Genomic DNA, 23,028 nt, shown 5'->3' on the forward strand with positions numbered 1-23,028 from the left:
GAAAGTTAATTTTATATCATGTTGCATGCACAGAAGCATGGAACATCACAGACCGCAAAGGTAAATTCATTGTACGTTGACAGCAATGGCCGAAAGTCGGTCATGCAGAGCTTTATCATACCAATTTGAATCTCAAAAAGCATGCAGAAAGAGCTGAAAATTACAGAAAAATTTCCACACCGTCAGTGAGTACGAAGATCCTGAACAATATACAGAAGAAGAATGGGTTGAAAAAGCACGGTGTATTGCAAAAATCGCAAATGCATCATTATACCGACTCAAGTGGAGTTCCTTTTCTGCATCAAATTGCCAGAAATGGAGTAAAGAAAAATAATGAAAAGCCTGGAGTGTTTCACCAACCATCAATCATTTCCAACATGGTCTTTGATCAGAATGTGCTGGAGGCATGATTATTTGCTGAGTCTGCAAATGGCAAGTCTAAAAGGAAACTGAAAGAGCCGATAATAGTATAACAGCTAATATAATGGTATAAAAATTACCCCCGTGTGGGGGTGACGGTTATCTCTACAATGTTTTTTACTATCATAATCGATGAACCGTTGCCAGATATCTCCTAAAATGACAGATTCGATAGGTTTTGAAAATGGTGACTTTCACAAATTTCGTGACCTCGTGACCTTGATCCTGACCTCAAATCCGGGAAAAAATATGTCGTTGGGTATCACTCATCGACCTCTATCCACATACCAAATTTCATCAACATCGGAAGTAAAAAGTTTTCTTTGTACCGGGAGGTGTTTTGACCCTCTTCCAGGTTACGTGGCGGCCAAACGGGATGGAAATTCAAAAATCTGTCCAGTTAGATACAAGGTAATATTTTTTTACTATCATAATCAATAAACAGTTGCCGAATATCTTGTAGAATGGCAGATGAGATAGGTTTTGAAAATGGCGATTTTTATAACTTACGTGACCTCGTGACCTTGACCCTGACCTTGAACCCGGACAAAAGTTATATCCTTGTGCAACACTCATCGACCTCTACCCACATACTAAGTTTCATAAAGATCGGAAAGAAAAATTGTTGTCGGACAGACGGACGTACAGACGGACGTACGGACGGACGATGGACATTTGGTCCGGCTTTATTAGGTCATCTCGGTAGAGATTACCTAAAAAGGAGGAAGATTATCCATTTTATAAAGGGCAATTCAAGTACAGTATTTGAAAGTGAAATACTGACGCCACCATTATTCATAAAGGCCAGATATTTGTAGAAATGTGAAGGGACATTTAGTTATGACCAGATTGATTGCCGTCTATCTTATCAGTTGGCCTGTTTGGCTCGGTATCTGTTATCCCATTTTATTTGTACAAGCACGGATCAAAAAAGGTTGTATCACTGCATGGCTAAGCTAAGACTCCACTTTATCCTCCTTAAAATGTCTTGACATGTTATGAAATGTTTGGTTTCACTATAATTGTCTACAATGTTCTTGCATGGCCATTCATAAATATGTTACATAAAAGAAAAGTCATATTTGTTTGTGATGTCACAGATCATGGTGATATAGAAGCTATGATCAATTTACAGTTTTGGTTCACAAGTATCTAGGAAGTGGGTACAGGTGGGTCATACCATGCATTATGTGCAGTGAAGCCGTCACCCCAAAAGGAAAATATGGAGTTCACGGAAGAAGAATACAACCTGCAGTCTCCACTATGAATTTTGATAGACTGTCTAGTGGTATTCTTTTTTCAATCAACAAATAAATGAACAAAACAGAACAAAGCTATTATTTGTCACAGGTCCATTTTTGTTATACCCAAACAATGTAGGATTCATTCAATAGACTTATGGTAAGAGCAGTTTAAACTTTGAAAACAATAATCGTTTTGCTCCACAAAAACAATTTTTAGAATCGAAATTTCTTCGAACTGTGAGTAAATTATTTATGGCAGATGTCTATCTACTAAGTGTGCTAATTCATCTTTCTCTGCAAAGGATTGACAATAGTCACATTATTCCACAAAAAGAGGAACAGCTCATGTCACAAGTATACACTTGAAACAATACCTTCTTGGGAGTGTGAACTATTCCCATTGTGGAAGAGATTAAGCACACTCTTCTCTGCTGAAATCCCACCTTCTGAAATAAACCCTACCTTGAATGAGTGACACTTTCTCCTTTCGTTTGCTTCAATCAGACAGGTAATTGTGGATGTGGAGAGTAACAAATTAATATTCCGAGCTAATTGTCATCACTCTCCCAGCCCACTGCAACATTGAGAAAATGGTGGACCAAGCAACACCGCTGTGTGGGTGCATGGCAGTTGGATTAGTCATTATGTAACTTATAGCACAAGGATGAACATTGATTTATGTTGTGGAGAGTGGTGCCGTGGTGCAGGGGGAGGGTTCCACATAATTGACTGTCACAGCTGTATTAAAATAGTCTGTTAAAGGAATGCTGTGACTATTATGTGGTTACAGCTTTAAGATCAATATTGTTGTATGCCAAGCATGGGGTGCCACCTCACTGAATGGAGAACTTGTAGTGGTTAGGTAACAACTCACAGTGGTTAATCGTTTTGGAATAGAGTGCTACTTGAGTTCAGATGATAGCCTCAAAAGCACAGTGTCCACACCGGTCGTGATGGCCGATCACACTTCCATGTGCTTTGACTTGTTCATTATGAACACCAAAAATAGTGATATTAACTGCAGTAAATTATTGACAAAATCTCCAGATCAAAAGATACACACTAGATGCTTGCTCTACAACAAATGCCAAGTTTGGCACAGCATCCAAGACATCATGTACATCAGTGTGCGCATCATGAAATACTAATGGAAATTCCTGTGAAAGTGAAATGCCTGTGCCGACCACATTACCATCAAATTAAATTTCAAAATTTTCAAAGATAATTTGAAAAACTCATTTTTGTCCACCACATCCGTCCTCCCATAGCCCTCATTCTTCCCCTCATCCCTTATTTGTCAAAGCCTCTCTCTATTCTGCCCTCGACCCTGCTGTTGGTATGATTCACCCTCTCTTTCTACTGTTCCTTTTGTTCTGTGATATCCTGATCCGTTCTATATTCTCGCTCTTCCATGAGCCTTGACTTTCGATTCAAAAAGAAAGTCCCCCCTAAAGATTACAAATGTTGTAAACAGCAAATGACAGTTGTAACAAAAAGTTTGAAGTGAAAACAAGGTGCAGGTAATGAAGCAGAATGTATATTTGCACAACGTACATACCTCCCATCCCCACCCATGGAGTGACTTACCCTGCCCCCATACTGCAGCAATGGTGGGTTGAGAACTCGCCCCATCACTTCCATCATCACATCTTTCACGTTCACTCCAAACTCACGTACGTATGGGTCTGCATTAAAGCTGGCACTCTTCATCTGAGAAGAAGCAGATAGCAACGTGTGTGATAATGACAAAATGTGTGTGTTTAACCACAAACTTAAGAGTTCTAAAACTGTTTTTAATTCACCAAATAACTTTACGTCCGTATGGAGTACTCAAATGAGATGGGATACCATAATAATTTTGCAAGGAAGACTAAAATGTCCAAATGTCCTCTATTTTACACGCGAGTGAAGAAGTCATATCTACTGGATTAATAAAAAGATGATTGGGATTAAATCAGCCTTTTAAAAAAATGATGTTTAAAAATTGTGTCCTCAAAGGAAAAACAACGTTTCCAATTAGTGACTTATTGATTTGGACTTAATATCTGAGAAACGTGACAAAACTCGAGACTTATTCAATTATGGGTTCAAACGTGTATTCAAAAAAATTTTGTGCTCATGCTCTGCAATTAAAAATAAAAGCTAAATGTGGAAAATATACATATTATGAATGAAAAGGGATGGGGACAGTGGGGTGAGTGTAACTGAGAAAAAGAGTTGGAAAAAGGATGGAAATTGGGACTACAAATTGTCGGGTAACAAAGCTATGTTCCTCATATTATGAGGAATGAGGATGGGGGAATTTGGGGAGAAGTATGAGTAAAAGGAGAGGAGGGAAGATGGACATATTGGGCATAAGGACAAGGCGCAAAACCTCTGCCTTTTTGGCATCGAACATATAAATCTCTTTCTCAACACTCACTACACTCACTCACTCTTATTCATGTTAAATACTTTATAGGTGGGCGAGAACATTGAAATTTGGCACATTGATGTAACTCGAATGCACGAGTACAGGAAAAAAGAATAATAATCACAAAGAGGCGATTTTGCATGTTTCGTATGTGCCATTGAGACCACACTTTCCAGCTTGTTGACCATACAAATAAGGAATGAAGATCTGTTTTGTGGCAACAACATAGTACCACCACAAAGCAATATAAATCAATGATCAGCTCAAGCAAGCAATCATTTTATTGTGAAAGAAGTGAAAAATAGTGACGTGTTGTATGGGATACAGAAAAAAAAGTTTAGCTTGAAAACTCTTAATTGCACCTGAAAATTTTATTGAAACTCATTTCAAACATTAAAGGGGAAGCCAAATGCTCAGACCACCTTGACGCTAATCTATCCCTTGATCCCCTTCAACTATATATTTATTATATGTGTATATATATATATATATATATATATATATATATATATATATATATATATATATATATATATATATATATATATTATACATATATACATATATATATTATACATATATATATATATATATTATACATATATATATATATATATATTATACATATATATATATATATATATATATATATATATATATATATATATTATACATATATACATATATATATTATACATATATATATATATATATTATACATATATATATATATATATATATATATATTATACATATATATATATATATATATATATATATATATATATATATATATATTTCTACATATATATATATATATATATATATATATATATATATATATATATATATATATATTATACATATATATTATACATATATATATATATATTATACATATATATATATATATATATATATATATATATATATATATATATATATATTATACATATATATATATATATATTATACATATATATATATATATATATATATATATATATATATATATATATATATATATATATATACATGCAGTAGACTAGGCGTAAGTCGGCAGCGTGTTACTCGTCACTTCGCCTAAGTCGGCAGCGTCAAAAAGTCCCGAATTTATCTCATGTTAAATCCCTTTGAATAAAGGGTCATCCCTCTGTAAGTCGTCATCTCTAAGTCGTCACTTCATCTAAGTCGTCAGATGTTGTCCGTTCCCGCGTAATGGAAACTCAAGTAAATTACCACTTCTAACTCGTCACACGTAACTGCTGCCTCGTGAGAAGCCCGATTTCATGGAATCGTGATGCTCGCTCATTGGTTTACACCACCAGTGATAGACTATTTATAACTGTGTACACACGTTGATCGCACTGCAGGCAGGACAATGGCGACTAAGCGTAAGCTTAAAACTAAAACCTACCAAGAAAAATACGACATTATCCAGTTTTGCGAGGCAACCCCACTGATGAAGAAAACAGCCATAGCTGAGAAGTTGGACATCAAACGGCAGACATTGAACGATATCTTGAAGAATAAGGGCAATATATTTTGACAAGTGGAGAAGATCACGAGGCCAGTGGTAAGTGTGAAACGCGTGAAATGTGTGTCCTTTGAAGATGTCAATGACGCGCTCATCATCTGGTTTCGGCAAATGTCGGCTCAGCCAAATATTCGGTTGGACGGTGAAATGTTGCTGCTGAAGGCACGTAAATTCGCTGCGGACCTCGGGCATGATGATGCCGAGACCTTGCCGATGCACTGGATAGACAGATTCAAAGTGAGGTGGGGAATCGGCAAGGTCAAGAGGTGCGGCGAATCAGGCAGCGTGGATTCGCCGATACTGTCTGGATGTGATGCGCCGATACTGTCTTTTGGTGGAGGATTGCCCAGACAACATCATGGAATACAATGACCGGTTTGAGTCCTTTCTCATGCACCAGATGCCCAAGAGTTTCAGGCAGTCAAACATAACGGATTACTTCGCGAAGGAGTAAAGGATCAATTGAGCTTCGTGTTGAAGTCCGATCATGGTTTTATATTGGCTTGTTTTGTACATTACCGCACTCACTCACACATAGGCATTGAGTGGTTATCATCACCACGATGACTGTGTGTCATGTAATTTGTCACCATACCATCAATGATGGTATACGAGTTGTCTTACAGAGTTGTTTATTATCTTTACTTTTGATAGACTGATTCATGAATTCCATCTTTGCTTGATCACTTTCCATCTCACTAATGAACCCCTACCTATGCCCCGAGGATTGTGTTTTCCTTTTGGTACAATAGCCGGCTCTCACACATATGTGTCCAGGCCACGCGCGACTTCATCCTTCACCCCACAGTCATCATGAATGTTCGCATATGCGTAAGTCGTCACATTTCTAAGTCGTCACTTTTTTCTCGGTCCCGATGATGACGACTTACGCCTAGTCTACTGTATGTGTATATATATATATATATATATATATATATATATATATATATATATATATATATATATATATATATATATATATATATATATATATATATATATATATATATATTTGTGGGCCGGGGGTCGGTGGCGAGAATGACCACGAGGTGGGGAAAGCTTGCATCGTTTCCGACCAAACTCCCCGGAACTGTATGCCATCGCTCGGATAACTCCACGAGCCGGCGGGACATTTAACCGACCGTGGCCGCCAATATCTCAACCACGCAGCATAGGGTCTATTTGTCTATAACCAATTTACCTAATTAACTACGCGATTTTGACTACCGGGGAAACCACGTCCTCGGCACGTCTTGCTTGAACCGGGTCATTCTACCGACTGCGGTAGAGTTCCAATTACCGACTACCAACTCCGGTTCGGGTGCAGCCGAGTGGAAACTGCCAAAGCCGTGCTGGCTAGAATGAACGGATTATCGGGGATAAACCCCCACCTAAACTCAGATCCGCACCATGCTGGACCAATTCAAGAAGGTACAGAAACTGACTGGGAATATTTCTACAAATGTTTATTTACAATAAAAAGACAAAGGCAAGACTTAACGCGAATATGCAAGAAGGAATATTTACAATGAGCAAAAACACTTATTCAGATCTACTTGCAAGATGGGCCCACACGCAGACACACACACAAAATGAATAGAAACCCAGAGCCTTTATTGGACCCACGCAGCCGTGGAGAGAGACAAGCTGGGAGTCAGAGTTCGATGGTGTACCTGACCGTTGGAGGAAGGGCATGCTCCACGGTGCGGCACCTGACAAAGGTCGTTGGTCCGGTCCCCAGTCACATGTAGGGACTCGTGGTTCGTGGCAGAGCTTGGGTGTTGAACAATCGGGGTCCACGGAGGGAGGTCAGCGTCGCTCTGTCCTTCCTTAAAACTCCTTGTAGCAGCAACTGTGAAACTCCAGAACCCTGTATAGCCACCGTGAAACAAAACTGACTGCTTACAGCCACCGTGAAAGCAAACTCGACCGGACCCTTTTTTTTTTACAGAGTCTCGGAGATTTTATTGGCCTCTCTTCACGGGGAGGGGCCCTTGGCGAAAACGCACCTCGCTGTCCGGCTCTGATTGGACAGGGTCCTCCGGCCCACCTTTCTGGGGCGGGGCCTTGGCCCCTGCCAGGAGATCCCAGTTACTCCTCCACGTGGCTTCGCTCTCGACGAGTAAGAGTGTCAGAGCCGTGAAGGTCATCGTGCGAGAGTTACAACGTTTGTGGGAGCCGAGAACTGGAACCGCGAGACCCCCACTCGGCAAGTCAAGGTACGAGCAGCCAGCGGGTGGTGATGAAGTGTGATGGGCAGAAGGCTCATGCAGATGGGATGGTTTATTAGATGTAATAACCTAACTAAAAGAAATCGCAACACACGCCTTTGATTCTCCTACCAGACAAAGGAAGGGGATCTGACTACACACATACTTAACGACATAACTGACTTTTGGGACATCTGTATGTTGAATGCAAATGGTTTCCAGATCCGTAACAATATATATATATATATATATATATATATATATATATATATATATATATATATATATATATATATATATATATATATATATATATACGTACATACATATGTACATATATAACATTTCTCAAACAGGACATTTCTCAAAGTTTTGTTTACTTTTTTTGTTTCCAGTTATCTCTGATGATATGTGACGTCACATTTACTGGAAATAGTGTCCCCAGCATAAAAAAGCAGTGCTGCCTGATTTATGGAGACCAAGTCATCCATCACCCCAACATTACCCACCACCACCCCACATGCCCTCTCCACCATAGCACCCTCCCCCCTTCACGAGGGTGGGACATCGACATCTCACGGACACGACGGTGGGACATGGCATGGACACAAATGGTGTCCAGGTAAAGTATGAAACAGGACGATCCCATAACATACAGGACACCTGGTCAGCCTGCGGTGGTGCGACAAAGCATTCACCCCCATTTTGTCCACAGTTTCCGAGTGTGCCCATTTTGCCCAAGCTGTTGAGCGATAACGGTTATTTCTGCTTGAGTAACATTAAACCAATTTCTCAATAACTACAAAATTCCTCCCTTATGAACCGTTAAATGAATGAAAAGCAAAATCTACCAAGTTGTAGTTTACATGCAACCGGCGTTTTGATCTTTTTATCATCTCCATCTTCACTTCCGCCTTCTTCCTCTGAATGGCTCCTAAGGCTCGAAATGATGCAGCTCCACAATTCCCTCAAAAGTGTTTCCATCACTAATTTTGTTTTCAATAGTTTCTTCAAAATCCCACTGATCAGTTTCACCATTCTGAGAATCCTCAGGGTTACTAATGACGGATGTAATAAGTATCGGAATCCGAGCTCGATCTGCACTGTTTCTCCGTGTAAAGCCGCCATTTAGATCAAGGTGTGTTCTGAGAGTGACATCACTGGCAAAATCAAAAATCGACATTCTAGGGCTTTTTTTGACACTTTGTGATTGGCAAAAAAAGTTCACATTTTTTTCCCCTTAAAATTAGACAGTGGTTAATTATTTTAAATGGTTTCAAAATTTGCATTTGAGTTCCCCCTTGACCCAGATAACAACGAAGAGTTAGATATAACTACTGTCAATTTTTTTTTTAATGAACAAGTAAACAAGATAAACATTTCCCCAAAAAATGTGCAGTACATGACATCCAAAATGTGTCATATGGGACATCCCTGAAAAATGTCAAATTTTGTAAAAAGGTCAAGTTGTCTGAAATATGATAGAATCCATCAAAAAACATGGAAAGTGACAGCGAAGAAGTAACCGATGTAATCAAGATATCATTTATATATCAAAAAAATGAAAACGTGTCGCATGGGACAAAGTGTGTATCGTGCAGGACAACTTGAATGTAAGTGCATATGCACGTACGTATACATGAATAACTTTTTCTTAATAATGAAATGGAAATTAAAACGAGGCAGTCAACTGCTGACACAACTAAGAATAGATGGGGGCAATAGGCTACAGGTATTTTCCCCCAGTTTTGTCATAATTTGCCTCAGGAATGCCAGAAAACATCATCTGTCCAACCTCAAGGCTGAACTCTCAAACCTGTATCCCTCCTCTAAAACCTGTTGGTACATTGTTATGTCAATCTCTGGAATATGCTCACCCACCATCCCTTCCCTCACTTCTAATAGCATCACAGCTGCTCGTGAGAAGGCCGACAGCCTCATTTCTGTGTTTGCTTCCAAATATTGCATGCCCAACCCCTCGCTTTCCGTACCCACCCTTCGCAGTCGCACCTAACTTCTCCTGGACTTTATGTTTTTGCACATCATAGAGTGGATAAGTTTCTGAAAACCATCGACTCTGATTCTGGTTCTGGAATGTACAGCATCAGCTCACGTGTTAACAACCTAATCTGCTGCTCTTACATCTTTTTTTTTTTTTTTTTTTTTTGTCTCTCTCTCTCTCTCTCTCTCTCTCTCTCTCTCTCTCTCTCTCTCTCTCTCTCTCTCTCTCTCTCTCTCTCTCTCTCTCTCTCTCTCTCTCTCTCTCTCTCTCTCTCTCTCTCTCTCTCTCTCTCTCTCTCTCTCTCTCTCTCTCTCTCTCTCCAACCTCTCTCTCTCCAACCTCTCTCTCTCTGCCATTTGCACCATGTTATTTGTGCAGAACATCTTCCATCCACTTTGAAATCTGCCAACATCACTGCACTACATTAAAAAGGTGCAAAAACCAATCCCTTTAACTACAGACTGATGAGCTTACTTATAATCATGAGCAAGGATGTGGAATTCATCATTGCAGTTGACATGAAAACCATTGTTTTCTCCAACAACCTCATCTCAGATCACCAATTCAGATTCAGACCAGGTTACTCCACCTGGGAGGCCCTTAATGTCAGAAATAGATCAGGGTGGTCTTTCCAGACATATCTTGAGCTGTCGATGCAATTTGGCATCCAGCCTTACTCTCCAAACTCTCTGCCTATGGCATCTAAGTTCAACTCCACACATGACAAACTGACTTCTGCTACTCTTGTAGCCATGTGGCTCTCAACAGAATCCTTTCATCTCCTCTCCCTGCAGTGTTCTGGGCCCAGTCCTATTCCTGATATTAATAAGTGATCTCTGTGACTCTCTAAAATATCCCCTTTATAAATTTGCTGATGACTCTACCCTCTGCTGTGACATTCTTCATAATTCAGAGAGGCAGACTGCAGCCTCTTGGCTCTCTTCAGACCCTGACATAATCACAAACTGGTCAAACACTTGGAATATGTCCTTCAATCCTGACAAGTCTTACACTCTCATGATCTCTCTCTGAAAGGACCATATGGCAAGCCCTCCAATCTACTTTAGAAACAATCCTTTTGAGGAAGTTCAGTCAATCAAACTCCTGGGTCAGCCACAAATTTTCTTGCGCAAACCAGATTTCAAAGATGGCCTCCAAAGCCAGCCACCAACTGGGCATCCTTCCTCATACAAGGTCTTCCATTGGTCAATCTGAACTTTTGACAACCTACAAGGAATTCATTCACAGCTTCATGAGTACTGCTTTCCCCTTTGGGGTCTGCTTCATGTCTTGCCCTTCTTCATGCCATGGAATGCAAGGTCATCAAAATCATTGGGATCTCCCATGACAAAGCTTAGTGTCTGAACTTAATGCTTTGGCATTGCAGACAGGTCGGTGGTCTCTGTGTTCTACTGCCTCCTTTTTGGTGTTGTACGCGTTGTTCTCTCTTGGCTCTGTCCCTTCCAGATTTCTGCAAGGCACACATCGTCTGCAGTAATCCTTTTCTTGTTAAACTTCCAAAATCCAGGCTCACTGCTCACTTCCACCCGTTTGTTCCTCTTTTCTCTTGCCTGTGGAACCAACTTCCCCAGTCTGTTCAGTCCCATTCTTCCCTCCAGGGCTTCAAGACAACTGTTCATCCTCTTTCCACACTCATGATCTCGACCCCCAAATGACCCCATTCCCAAGCACTCCTTTTATCGAGTTTACGCGGATTTCCCCCCTCTCCCTCACCTATTTTTGTTTGTTATTTGTCGGTTGGTTTGTTTTTTTTCTGCTTCATCCCCATCTTCCCCTTCCTCTCCTTGCCACCAAAGTTGGACGGAGGTTATGTATTCACCCATTTGTCTGTCTCTCTGTCTTTGAGCAGGATATCTCAAAAGGTTATGGACGGATTCGGACGAAACTTGGTGGACAGGTTGGGTGTGTGACAAGGACAAACTGGTTCGATTTTGGTGAAGACACAGATCTGGATCCAGATACTAGAATTATTTAATATTTGCAAGTGATTCTTCAGCACGAAGAGATGGGGTCAATAACGATATATAGCACAATATTTCAAAATGTTGTGGACATTATGACAAAACATGGTGGATGAGTTAGGTAGGTGACAAGAACAAGCTGATAATATTTTGGTTGAGGTTCAGATGCCAACCCGGCCTTTCAGTGGGATACAAAACGTAAACTGTTTCGCTTGGTGGAGGTACGGGCTCTACCGAGTGTCGTTCTAGTTCAGCTTGTGTGCAGCTTGTTCACCCCAATGTGTTGTTCTCCCCCTCCCCTTAATCTCACTATCACTTATATTCTGATGTTGGTGTTCCCTTTGTCATTTTGTTCCTTTTCATTCTGCTCTAGCTCTTCCACAAGCCTCGATCATGTACATATATATTTTTTTTTAACTTTTTTTATTTTTGGTCATGGTCGTGATAACCCCAACTGGTGTTAATTCAATGCCCCAAACTCAAGACCCTAATATCTTCAGCCAGCCACCTTAACCATTAAGCCAACACCATCAGAATATAAGCTTGGTGTTGTCTTAATGGTTAGGTGACTGTCTTAAGATCCTAGGGTCTCCAGTTCGAGCCTCCTGTTGAGCCATTGAATTAACTCCAAGTAAGGTTGACTCAACCTTTTATTCTTCTGAGGTTGGCAAAATGAGAACCAGTGTTCTGGTAACAGGAAAGCAGCATAGCTGTGCCCCCCAGCCAATGATGCTACTTGTAGCCTTATGCTGCACAGGAAGGAGGAGGTCAGAACATTAACTTCTAAACGAGGAAGACTATAAAATAATTTGTACACGTCCCCAGACCAGCTGAATAACTGCAATCTTCAAAGACGTCTAAGAGGCCTATCAAATGCAAAGATGTCAGGTGTGGCTTACGTGGACATAATTCACATTAAAGGTATAAAAATCAAATTGTGGTTAAATTAGACATGCAATGTTGTGGATAAATTCAACAACTTTCAAACAGTGAATATGGCTGTCTGGGCATACTACCTGAGCCTGTAGGTCTGGCAGAACACCTCAAACCAGGGGCTTTACCACCCAGCTCTCAAAAGGTGACTAAGGCCATCTTCGTGAACTAATCAAGCTCATTCTATGAATTGTGATGCAAGGCCTGAGAAAAATACTGTGAATGTTATCTTGAAACACAACTTGCTCTGCCCGCAGATGCTTCACAGGATTTGTGCATTCACCATTTGTCATTAAATTAAACAAGTTTATTGTACTTTCGTTAGCTTTTAACTAAATATTGTTGCTGGGGTACCAGATACGTATAGATTAAGTTAGATGTGAGAATGAATGATCTGGTTGTCAAAGCGTGCATGCACTGATAAACTAGTGTACTTGCTGCTGAATATTGGCAGCTAACAACGGGCTGAGTGGAACAGCCTATGTAGCTGAACAATGATGCATGCAATGTTCTTATTAGTAAAACTGCCTATGTGTTTGTAGCTTTTGAAAGGCAGAAAGAACAACACGAGGCCTCTTGTTGACGAAACGCCATACCAGTTTGCTGATCTCTTCTTGCCTGTCGGGTGCAGACCGTGCCGTGGCGCGGATCATGGTGGATGTTTGATTGTCTGTCAGCTTTTTAATGCACCTCTGCCCAGCGACTATATTGCAGACCTTTGGGAAATTCAGAAAATGGCATGTACTTAATGTGTATCTGTAAAAAAATTACCTGAAACCAAATAAAACACATCAGAGTATACGAATCAACAAGGTTGATTAAACATACCTCCAGAGGTAGATAAGTGTGTTTCTGTTCCTGCCCAACCTGCAGGCAGGGCAGGTGTGGAAACTGCAACTGCAGTTTGTGCTTCTCCTTGAAGTACTGTGCAACAGTGCACTCTACAGTTTGTCCACTGTCCAGCTGCAATGGAAACCTGCAAAGCATAAGAAATGAAATGGATTGTGTGCACCTTATGTGCACGGCATGCTGCTGGTCAACCACATATTTATAATCTGGGAGCTGATTGACGGAAGATTTCACCACATTTTCCCGAGTACGTTTGAGCCCTTAAAGTTACTTAGGCCACCTGTCATTCACAAAAAGTTTGTCAGCTGCCCTCCCCCCCCACCCCAGCTGGTAGGTCTGGACCCCAGACCCCCTTGAAAAACCCCTCCCAAGGGTTGCATTTACTCCACCAGCTTCATAGACAAAACTTTGTCAAAACAAAAGTACAGTATGATGGTAGATTACAAAAATAATAAAACTGTTCTATGAGTGGAAAAAAAGACCTAGATTCCCTCATATGGGGGGGGGGTGAAAATCAGTCTCCTCTTTTGGGCTTTTGGGCCTTGAGTCAGAGAGTTTTGCCCTTTTTCCACATTCATTTGAATGGCTGCCTCAGAAGCCCCATTGATCCTCTGCTCATGCACTGATGCCACATGGGCCTGTTGCATAATCGGATTTGAGGGTTGCCAGAAACTTTTCCACCTTTGAGGGTGAGAAAGACAGTATCCAGGAGCAGTTAGGGATGAGAGGGTATTGTCGGTACATTGAGCGAAGGGTTGTGTGCACAAGTTATATAAGCAAACACAAATTGAGACATTCGGCCTTCTCACATGCAGAGTCAGTTGTGGTACCATTTGAAGTGAGGGAAGGGATGGAGGGGTAGCATACTCCTGAGACAGAATTAACAATGTGCTACCAGTTCCTTGAGGAAGGAAACTCGTTTGAAAGTTCATCGTTGACATTGGAGAGATGCTGTTTTCACTCTCTCCTGGTATTCATTTTCACCAGAGACCGTTTCCTCCAGCTAATGAGCGGAGGGCGAGCATGACACGCACGCCCCCGCCAATCGGGAGGTGACCACGAGTCGTCCGATAACCCCTCGTCCAATCAGGGTTCGAGAGAGAGGAGAAGAGACCCCTCCCACCTCAGAAGGGTAGAGTGGTTGTCTGGACCAGTGTTTGAGAGAGAGGAGATCGTGGCAATTGCCGAGCGGTCTGTGGCTGAGTGGTTGTCGACGAGGGCTCTGCAGACGGTCGTGGTCGTGGTTGGAGCGGTCTGTGCTCCTTTGGAGGGAAAGTCTGGTGACCGAGCATCCAGGATCATAGGCCATGGACTTCGGGTCGTGGGTTCGAGCCCCACCGTGGTGGTTCGGGTCAGTGTGACCGCACGAGGCAGGACAGGTACCCCGGCCCAGCTCTACTGACTAAAGACCCACGGTTACATTTCTTTTGTGTGCGCGTGTCCGTAGGCCCCATCTTTAAGTAGGATTGTTCAGTGCTTTTGCTCATTGTACATCGCCTGTCTTTTATTCGTGATAACTGTACTCTGTGTTCCCCTCCCCGATTATTCTTTGTAAAATAAACTCCTGTTAAATGTACCAGCTCGTTTTCTGTGCTTTCCTTTATTGGCCGAGCAAGGTGCATATTGAGAATTAGTAAGGCCGTTCGTGCCGTAGGTTGTTCATTTGGTCCGTCGCAGCTTTGGTAACTTCCGCTCGGTTACGCCGGATCAGAGTCGGTGATAGCGACTCGAATCGGACAAAGTCGTACGAGGGTGTGGTTTTCCCCGGTAGTTGGACGATGTGGGTATTTAGGTATATTGAAATTAGGCAATTAACCCCACCCCACGCCATCGAAATATTGGCGACCACGGTCCGCCAAGGGATCCGTGAACTCTCGGACTTATCTGAGAGTCACGACCTAAATTCCGGGTGCTCGGTGGGAGACGACTCCACTGCTCTACCTAGTGGTCGTTTATCGCCAGTGAACCCCGGCCCACAACAATATGGCATGGAAACGGATGGAAGCCCATGGAAGCTACCTCTCGCTGTAATGCATTCCAGACCGAGGATATAAACATTCAATTTTCACAAAACTTCATACAACCACGTATTAAGCAACGTTAGCGACTATGAAAAGTGAAAACTGAATTTAAAATGACCTTAAAATAACCGCACGAAGCCGTGTTGAAGTCAGCGGACCTCGTGTTGCCCAATAAACAGGGCCAGATGACAGAGGTAACGAGAAAATCGTTGGTCAAATTAAATCTTCTTAAAAATCCCAATGAAACACATGATGCATTATAGCCGTCTGAGGCTTCTTTATAGGCCATTCGAACAATCAGTCATTTTGCACTTGATGACCCTCTAACCTTGACCCCGAGTGGAAAATGCGAGAAAGGGCTGAGAAGATCTATAGAGAGCAACTAGTATTATCATCGTGTGAAGTTAGAACTCAATCGGCCGAGACGTCTCGGCGGAGATAGAAAAATAAAAATTGTTGACGGACCTGAGGACATCCAACGGTTATATTAGGTCAGCGAGCTGACCTAAAAATACAGAGCTTGCAGTAATCTTCCAGTAAAATCTAGCAATTTTCAGTTTTGAAAAAGTGACATTTCTTTAAATTTAATATTTTGTGAAAGTTATTTAAGAGGTCCGATTGATGGAAATACTTAATTTAGTGAGGCATCATAATTTATGCTAATTTGTACAAAAATGGTAAAAGTGTAGTAACAACTACTTTCAGGTTAAGCTCTGGCAATGACTTAATGTGTTCACTCTCAAAACCAATGAAAGTCAAAAAATTGGCAGAGTGTATTGTTTAAAATGAATTGCCCTCCAATAAAGTTGCAAACAAAAAGAGCAATCAGAGATTGCACACCCTTGCCAGGACTTGTTTTATGTGGTGTTTGTGTACTGGTGTGTTACAAAATTAATATGACTGCCCCGAAAACTTGAGAACTGCTGGTAGTGATGACTGGGTACCGGTTTGATCGGATGCTTTACCCTGACCCAAGACATTTATTATTATTGAAATGAATTTAGAATGGGAATAAAATAAATTCAATTCAAGTCAAATGGAAGACCAAATATGTACAATTCTGCATTGGAGTAATCAGAAGGAACCCAAGCAAGCAAAAAGCAAAGATGAAATAATCAGGAGGACCCTGGATATGATTTGGATTTCAGCTGCTACTCCTCTACACTCAAACCCATCAAGACACAGACAAGTGAGCCTTATCCAAAACCCCAAAAAATCAAAAAAGAACAAAGATTCAAACTAGAACGGCACTCGGTACAGCGCATACATCCATCACGCAATGCCTGATCCACGAGAACATATCGGGCCCAATACATTTTTGAGATATCATGCTATATATCGTTTTTGGCCCTTTCAATGGTGAAGAATCACTTAAAAAAAAACAAATGAGTCTCATATCCAGATCTTCACCAAAATCGAATCAATTTGTCCGTGCCACACACCCAACATGTCCACACTAAGTTTCATCTGAATCCATGCAAAACTTTTTGAGATATCGTGCTGCATATTGTTTTTGGCCCTATCTCTCAATGATGAAGAATCACTTTAAAATTATAGTAGTCTGATCCAGATCCAGATCTTCACCAAAATCGAATCAGTCCATCATTGTAAGACACCAAACCTGTCCATAAAATTTAATCAGGATTCGTCAACAACTTTTTGAGGTATCATGTACACAGACAAAAAAACACACAGAAAGGGGTGAAATCATAACCTCCTTCACCGTCATGGTGGAGGTAAAAATTAAATAATTCTGGCTGTCAGACCATGTGTCTGATCAGGTTGAAATTTAAAACATATTCCTCATCACAACTAGATCATAATTGTGAAGTTTCACGTCGATCGATGAAGCGGTTCAAGAGAAAGAGGTTTTAAAGATTTACATTCAATCCAATATTGCTGCCAGATCATGTGAACTATCAATTATTCGTGAACACCCTGATATCCCCAAGGATTGGGGAACATGTTTGTGAAGTTTCCCCTCGACCTGTCCAGCCTTTCTGGAGAATAAATTTATTAAAGTTTTAGGGTAAATCCAATATGGCTGCCAAACAATGTGACCTATGACATCATAGATGGGAACGTTTTGTACCTCATGGATAGATAGTCATTGCTGTAAAGTTTTCCTCATTCTGTTTAGCCATTTCAGGGAAGATTTTTGAAGGTTTAAAATATATATATATATATATATATATATATGCATATATATATATATGCATATATATATATATATATATATATATATATATATATATATATATATATATATATATATATATATATATATATATATATATATATATATGTAGATATATATATCTATATGTATATGTATATGTATATATATATATATATATATATATATATATTTATATATATATATATATATATATCTATATGTATATATATGTATATGTATATGTATATATATGTATATGTATATATATATATATATATATATATGTATATGTATATATATATGTATATATATATATATATATATATACATATATATATATATACATATACATATACATATATATATATATATATATATATATATATATATATGTATATGTATATATATATATATATACATATATATATATATATATATATATATATATATATATATATATATATATACATATATATATATATATATATATATATATATATATATATATATATATATATATATATATATATATATATATATATATATATGTATATGTATATGTATATGTATATATATATATATATGTATATGTATATATATATATATATATATATATATATATATATATATATATATATATATATATATATATATATATATATATATATATATATATCGTTGTGGATTCGCGCCCGCCGGCGTGCGAACGGCCACGTAACTCGAATTGCGGCACGTCGCCCACCGGACGGACAATCCCGTCGTGACCCTCTCGGACTAACGCCGGGAACTAGTCACGGGTGGACCTTTCGGCCTCACCACGATCGTGCCAATCGGCCCCCGCGTGGGATAGGGTTGCTCGCCAAATTCGACCTACCTAAGTACCCACACGGAGGGTAGACCGGGCGATTGCACCTCGCCGCAGGTCGACTTCGGAAACGGGCCACTTTAAGCGACCCGTTCCGTACTATCGGGATAACCGAGCGGTGATATCGTCGGCCTCGATGGTTCGATTAATTATCGGGTGTTTTAGCCCACGACCAACCCTTTACGTGAAGTAAGATGGAGATTCAATAGAGGAAAAGACGAAGCGAAACGGGAAAACAGTTCAACATAAAGCACATTTATTTCGCGATGAACGGAAAGCACACATATACAATTACACCAAAAGCAAATGTAAAAGAAGCAGAAACACAATATTACACAAAAAAGCAAATATAAAAGAGAAACACAATGCAGATCTATTACCGACTACGCGAGCACACGGCAACACTTATGCAGTTTTACTTCACAGACGGCGCCGACAACACACATACCCAAAGCAAAAGAAAAGGACCACCCTCAAGGATGAGGCGGGACTGGGGCCGAGACCGCGTCGGGCCTACCTGTCTGGTGATGAGCCGCGAAATGGCGCTGGCGCCCCGACTCCGCGGGCCTCGCTGGGACTGCCTGGTATGGGGTGGGGATGGGGCCCCCTTCTCGCACTATCTCAGCGCGGGGGGAAACAGGAGGGGGTTGTTGATGCTCGGGGGATGGAGGATATCTCCCTGTCTCGGGTCCCGCGACGAGCGTCTCCACCACGACCTCGGTCGCGCCGCCGGCCTCTCCCTCCGCAGCTCCCCGACTCCGACACGAGCACCCCCTCGACCGCCTTCGCCGCCGCCACCTCTCCACAGCTCCGTCCTCTTCACTCTGACTACTACCACTTCTTCCCAGCTCCACCGACAACTCCCCTTGACTGACGAACGCGGTCGTTTATATCCCCCGTGGCCTCGCTCCTTCACCTTCGACCCTTTACCTCCGACCCTTCACCTCTAACTGGCTCCCCATTGGACCGAGGAAAAGTGGGCGTGAATGCTTTTTGATCCATGAATTTGCATATAGCGACCACACTCCAACGTACCTGGAGGCGGGGCCAAATCGCCCCACGCTCACCGATAGGACGGAACAGAAGTGGGCGTGAGTCGTTTTTGATCCGTTTTCTTCGGAAAGGCCGGCGCTTTTGCACCTCTGCTCGGTGCGCGCCCTGCACGAGTCCAGTATCGGTGCCCACAAGCGGCGTGGGAATGACGGTGATGCGATGGTTGCGAGGGCGAGTTGTGACGGTAAAGGTCGTGGCTGTTGTTGTGAAGCGGCGTTGCGGTTGGTGGTTGTTGTGTGATGGCTGTTGAGACGTGGTTGGTGGTGGTAGTAATGGCTGCTGGTCCAAAATAAAGATAGTAAAAGAAAAACGGCTATCTAAAAGGGTCGCAGCCCGCATGAATGACATTTATTCCCTCTAAACAACGGGTTTGGGCCTAACTACACATATACTTACAGAGATATCTCACCTAAGGGACCTGAATGGTGGTTTGCGAATTTCGTCAACCACAACACTACCCCCTCCCCTTTTTACAGACTCGTCCCGAGTCGTCAAATTTTCGTGTGCCATCATGTGTAGTTTTCCCCTAGTACATTTTACCTACGGATCCCTGAGTGCGACATTCATGGTATTCGTGCCCCCAAAATAAATAACCTGAGGGCTGAGTAACTACCTAAACAAACTCACTCACACGGACAACTTAAATAAAATTGCCGGCGCTAAGACAGACATGCCGGGGGCGCACTCATATTTACAGTACATCTTAACCTTAACTTACAAATTTTACACTAAACCATGGCCCAGGATCAATGAACTCTGCAAAAAAAAAGCAGTTAGCAGGGAGCCAGGCTGCTCGCATGCAGTCTCTGACTCAAACAATGCAGGTGACAGGGAACGTGGCCGGCTGCTCACTCGCAGTCCAAGGCCTTCCCTTTTGAACTGAACGCAGTGAACCACAACGGTGCATGGGCTGCACAAACGTAGTCTCCGTGCCAGCTCAAGTGGCACACGCAATGAACACAACAAATGGAGGGATGAACACAAACATGGTGCATGGGCCGCCACTGCAGGCCCGTGTTGTAGCTGCCAACAGGGCAGTCCACGCAGCTTGCAAACTGTTGCTTTCTGATCCTGGCGCACATGGAAATGAACAGGGGGGGCAAAGCAAAAATTGAACGGGGCTGGTGAACAGGGGCAGTGGGCATGGCATGGCAAAGGCAGCAGGCAAACACAGCCCGCAGAAGAAGGCCGCTGCAGGCAAACCCAGCCGGCAGATGAACTGGCCGGCACAGGCCTTGAAGCACAGCAGCTGCAGACGATCCAGCCGGCACAGGCCTTGCAGCAAAACAACAGCTGCCGATGAAGTGGGCCGGCCTTTGCCTTGCAGCGACGCAGCCAGCAGATGAAGCTGGCCAGCCTTTGCCGTTCGGTGGAGGTTGGTGGAGGGAGTGCGGTGGTGCTGGCCACTCGGAAGGCGGGCTCGGACCTACCCTATGGTCTCCCTCCCAAGCTATCACCTTTGCCTGTCACTGTCTATACCCACTCCCTTAATTTGTCAAACCCCAATTTAGCCCCAACTTATTTTTTTTTTATTTTTTACTTCCCCACTATAAATCGTCCCCTAACCCCCTTTATCGTCCTTGTTCGGCTAACCTATCCTGTCACCTAGCCTACTCCCAACCCCTACGTTCCCTTCCCGGAGGGGAATAAGGGAGAGCTAACGTCCTGTGTCGAGGCCCAACGAAGCCTCAGGATGGCCTCCCCAGACTTCAGCGATCTATAACACAAAGTGGGTCCAGCGGCCCACAACGAGAGTGAGGGGATGGATGGTGCGGAGGGGTACACTTCCTAATCTACCCTAACCATTTAACTGTTAAACTACCCCGGGGCTTTCAACAAGCGCCTCTCGCTTAAACTATTGGTTCTAACAACCCAGATTCCCGTCGCCTGTGTTGGTGTCCTCACAATTTCGGGCCTCGCCCCCCAATTTTCTCTCCGTGCCCTCACACGGTCTCATGGCTGGGACACGTGGCTCCCTTTGGCAGGCACGACCCTCTGCCGAATCTCCCGCTATGGCACCCCCGGGCACTACACTGCTTCCGAGCCTACCAGCTCCCTAAACACCGGGGAGTGCCCCCCATGGCACCTCCCCTGAAACGCACACATGGCAGGCTGGCTTCCCAGGCCCCTTTCCGAGGGTCACCCGTGCCCACAACACTGCCCACGCGGCTAATGGCGCCCCGGGCCCCCGCACCAAGCAGGCGCACCCGTGCCCACTACGCTATCCGGCCCCCCATGGGCCCTTGGCCGACCACGGCCGACTAGCCTGGTGCCCGGGGTACCCACTCAGTGATACTCACCTTTCGCAGCCACGCTCCCAGCCCGTCAACAGGGCTCCTGCACCCCTCCAAATGGGTTTCGAGCCTACACTCCCACCAACAACAAAACGACCTCCCTTTTTCAATTTAACTAACCCCCTAACTCACTCTACACTGACCCCGGGGTCCCTTGGGCGGGAGTCACTCCTCCCCCCAATCACTCATCGCACCATGCATTCCCCATTCGCTCCACTCACACAGACCCGCTGGCCTCACTCACTCACCATGTACTCACCTCACAATTCTTCAACACACTCACCGCTGAACTCTGCCATCCTTCTAACTACATCCCCTAACTAACTCGTGCTCCCACGTCGTCCCTTAAACTATAGCACGTTCCATTTAACCTACGTAGCTAAGCTACGTCAACTCTACACATCCACAAGTCTGTCACTGTCTCCAAATAATCCCATTAATCAATTTCCCCACCGAAATCTGGCTACAATCCCTCTAACTCATCCATTCCACGGACTCCATGAGGACTTACCCCTGCCCCATGAAGTCGGTCTAGCTAAGCTAACCCTTCCCCCTAACTAGTTTCCATCCTGTGCCCTGGTCAAGGAGGTCTTCCACCCCTTGCCCAGGAATCCTGTGCACCCGAAAGTGAGGCTTGCTTTTTCTTTTTTTTTTTTTCTTTACATGCGCAGCACCAGCGCGGCAACTCGCAGCTCGCGCACTTTGCACCTGCCCGTGACGTCATGCAGCTGCACGTGTTCCTCGTCCCTCCTTGGACGGTACCATCCGGCAGGGATACCCCTCCTGCCGGATTCCAACCCCACGTGCAGCCATGACGTCACCGTGCGCATAAAAAAAAACACAAGCCCCACGTCTCGAGGGGTTCCCCACGCGAACACATGTGCTTTGCCCGTTGGAGCTTAACACACACGATCGCGTGGCGAACCCGTCCGGTCCAAATCCGTAGTCCTGCCTAAACTTTGTCCGTCCGCGGGATCGGCAAGTCCACTGCGTGCGTTTCCGGACCGGGACTTCACTCTCGCAAGC

The 23,028-nt window shown here is 42.8% G+C and overlaps 1 protein-coding gene across 5 annotated transcripts in view; it reads right to left on the reverse strand.

Annotated features, from left to right (window-relative positions):
- LOC147035136 (protein argonaute-2) overlaps positions 1 to 23,028 on the reverse strand; it is a 147,883-nt gene that overhangs the window by 75,488 nt on the left and 49,367 nt on the right. For all 5 annotated transcript variants that reach the window (XR_015061463.1, XM_085894154.1, XM_085894138.1 and 2 more), the window contains 3 exons: positions 13,570 to 13,717; positions 13,338 to 13,457; positions 3,252 to 3,374 (listed from right to left, as the gene is read on the reverse strand). Coding sequence is in view for 4 of the 5 variants with exons in the window: in XM_085894154.1 (XP_085750280.1) it covers positions 3,252 to 3,374; positions 13,338 to 13,457; positions 13,570 to 13,717 (391 nt within the window). In the remaining variant the exon portion in view is untranslated. The remainder of the gene's footprint in view (positions 1 to 3,251; positions 3,375 to 13,337; positions 13,458 to 13,569; positions 13,718 to 23,028) is intronic.

Source organism: Eptatretus burgeri, chromosome 1 (genome assembly GCF_056783735.1).
Source record: "Eptatretus burgeri isolate ZD-2024b chromosome 1, Ebu_testis_v1, whole genome shotgun sequence".
Classification (NCBI taxonomy): Eukaryota; Metazoa; Chordata; class Myxini; order Myxiniformes; family Myxinidae; genus Eptatretus; species Eptatretus burgeri.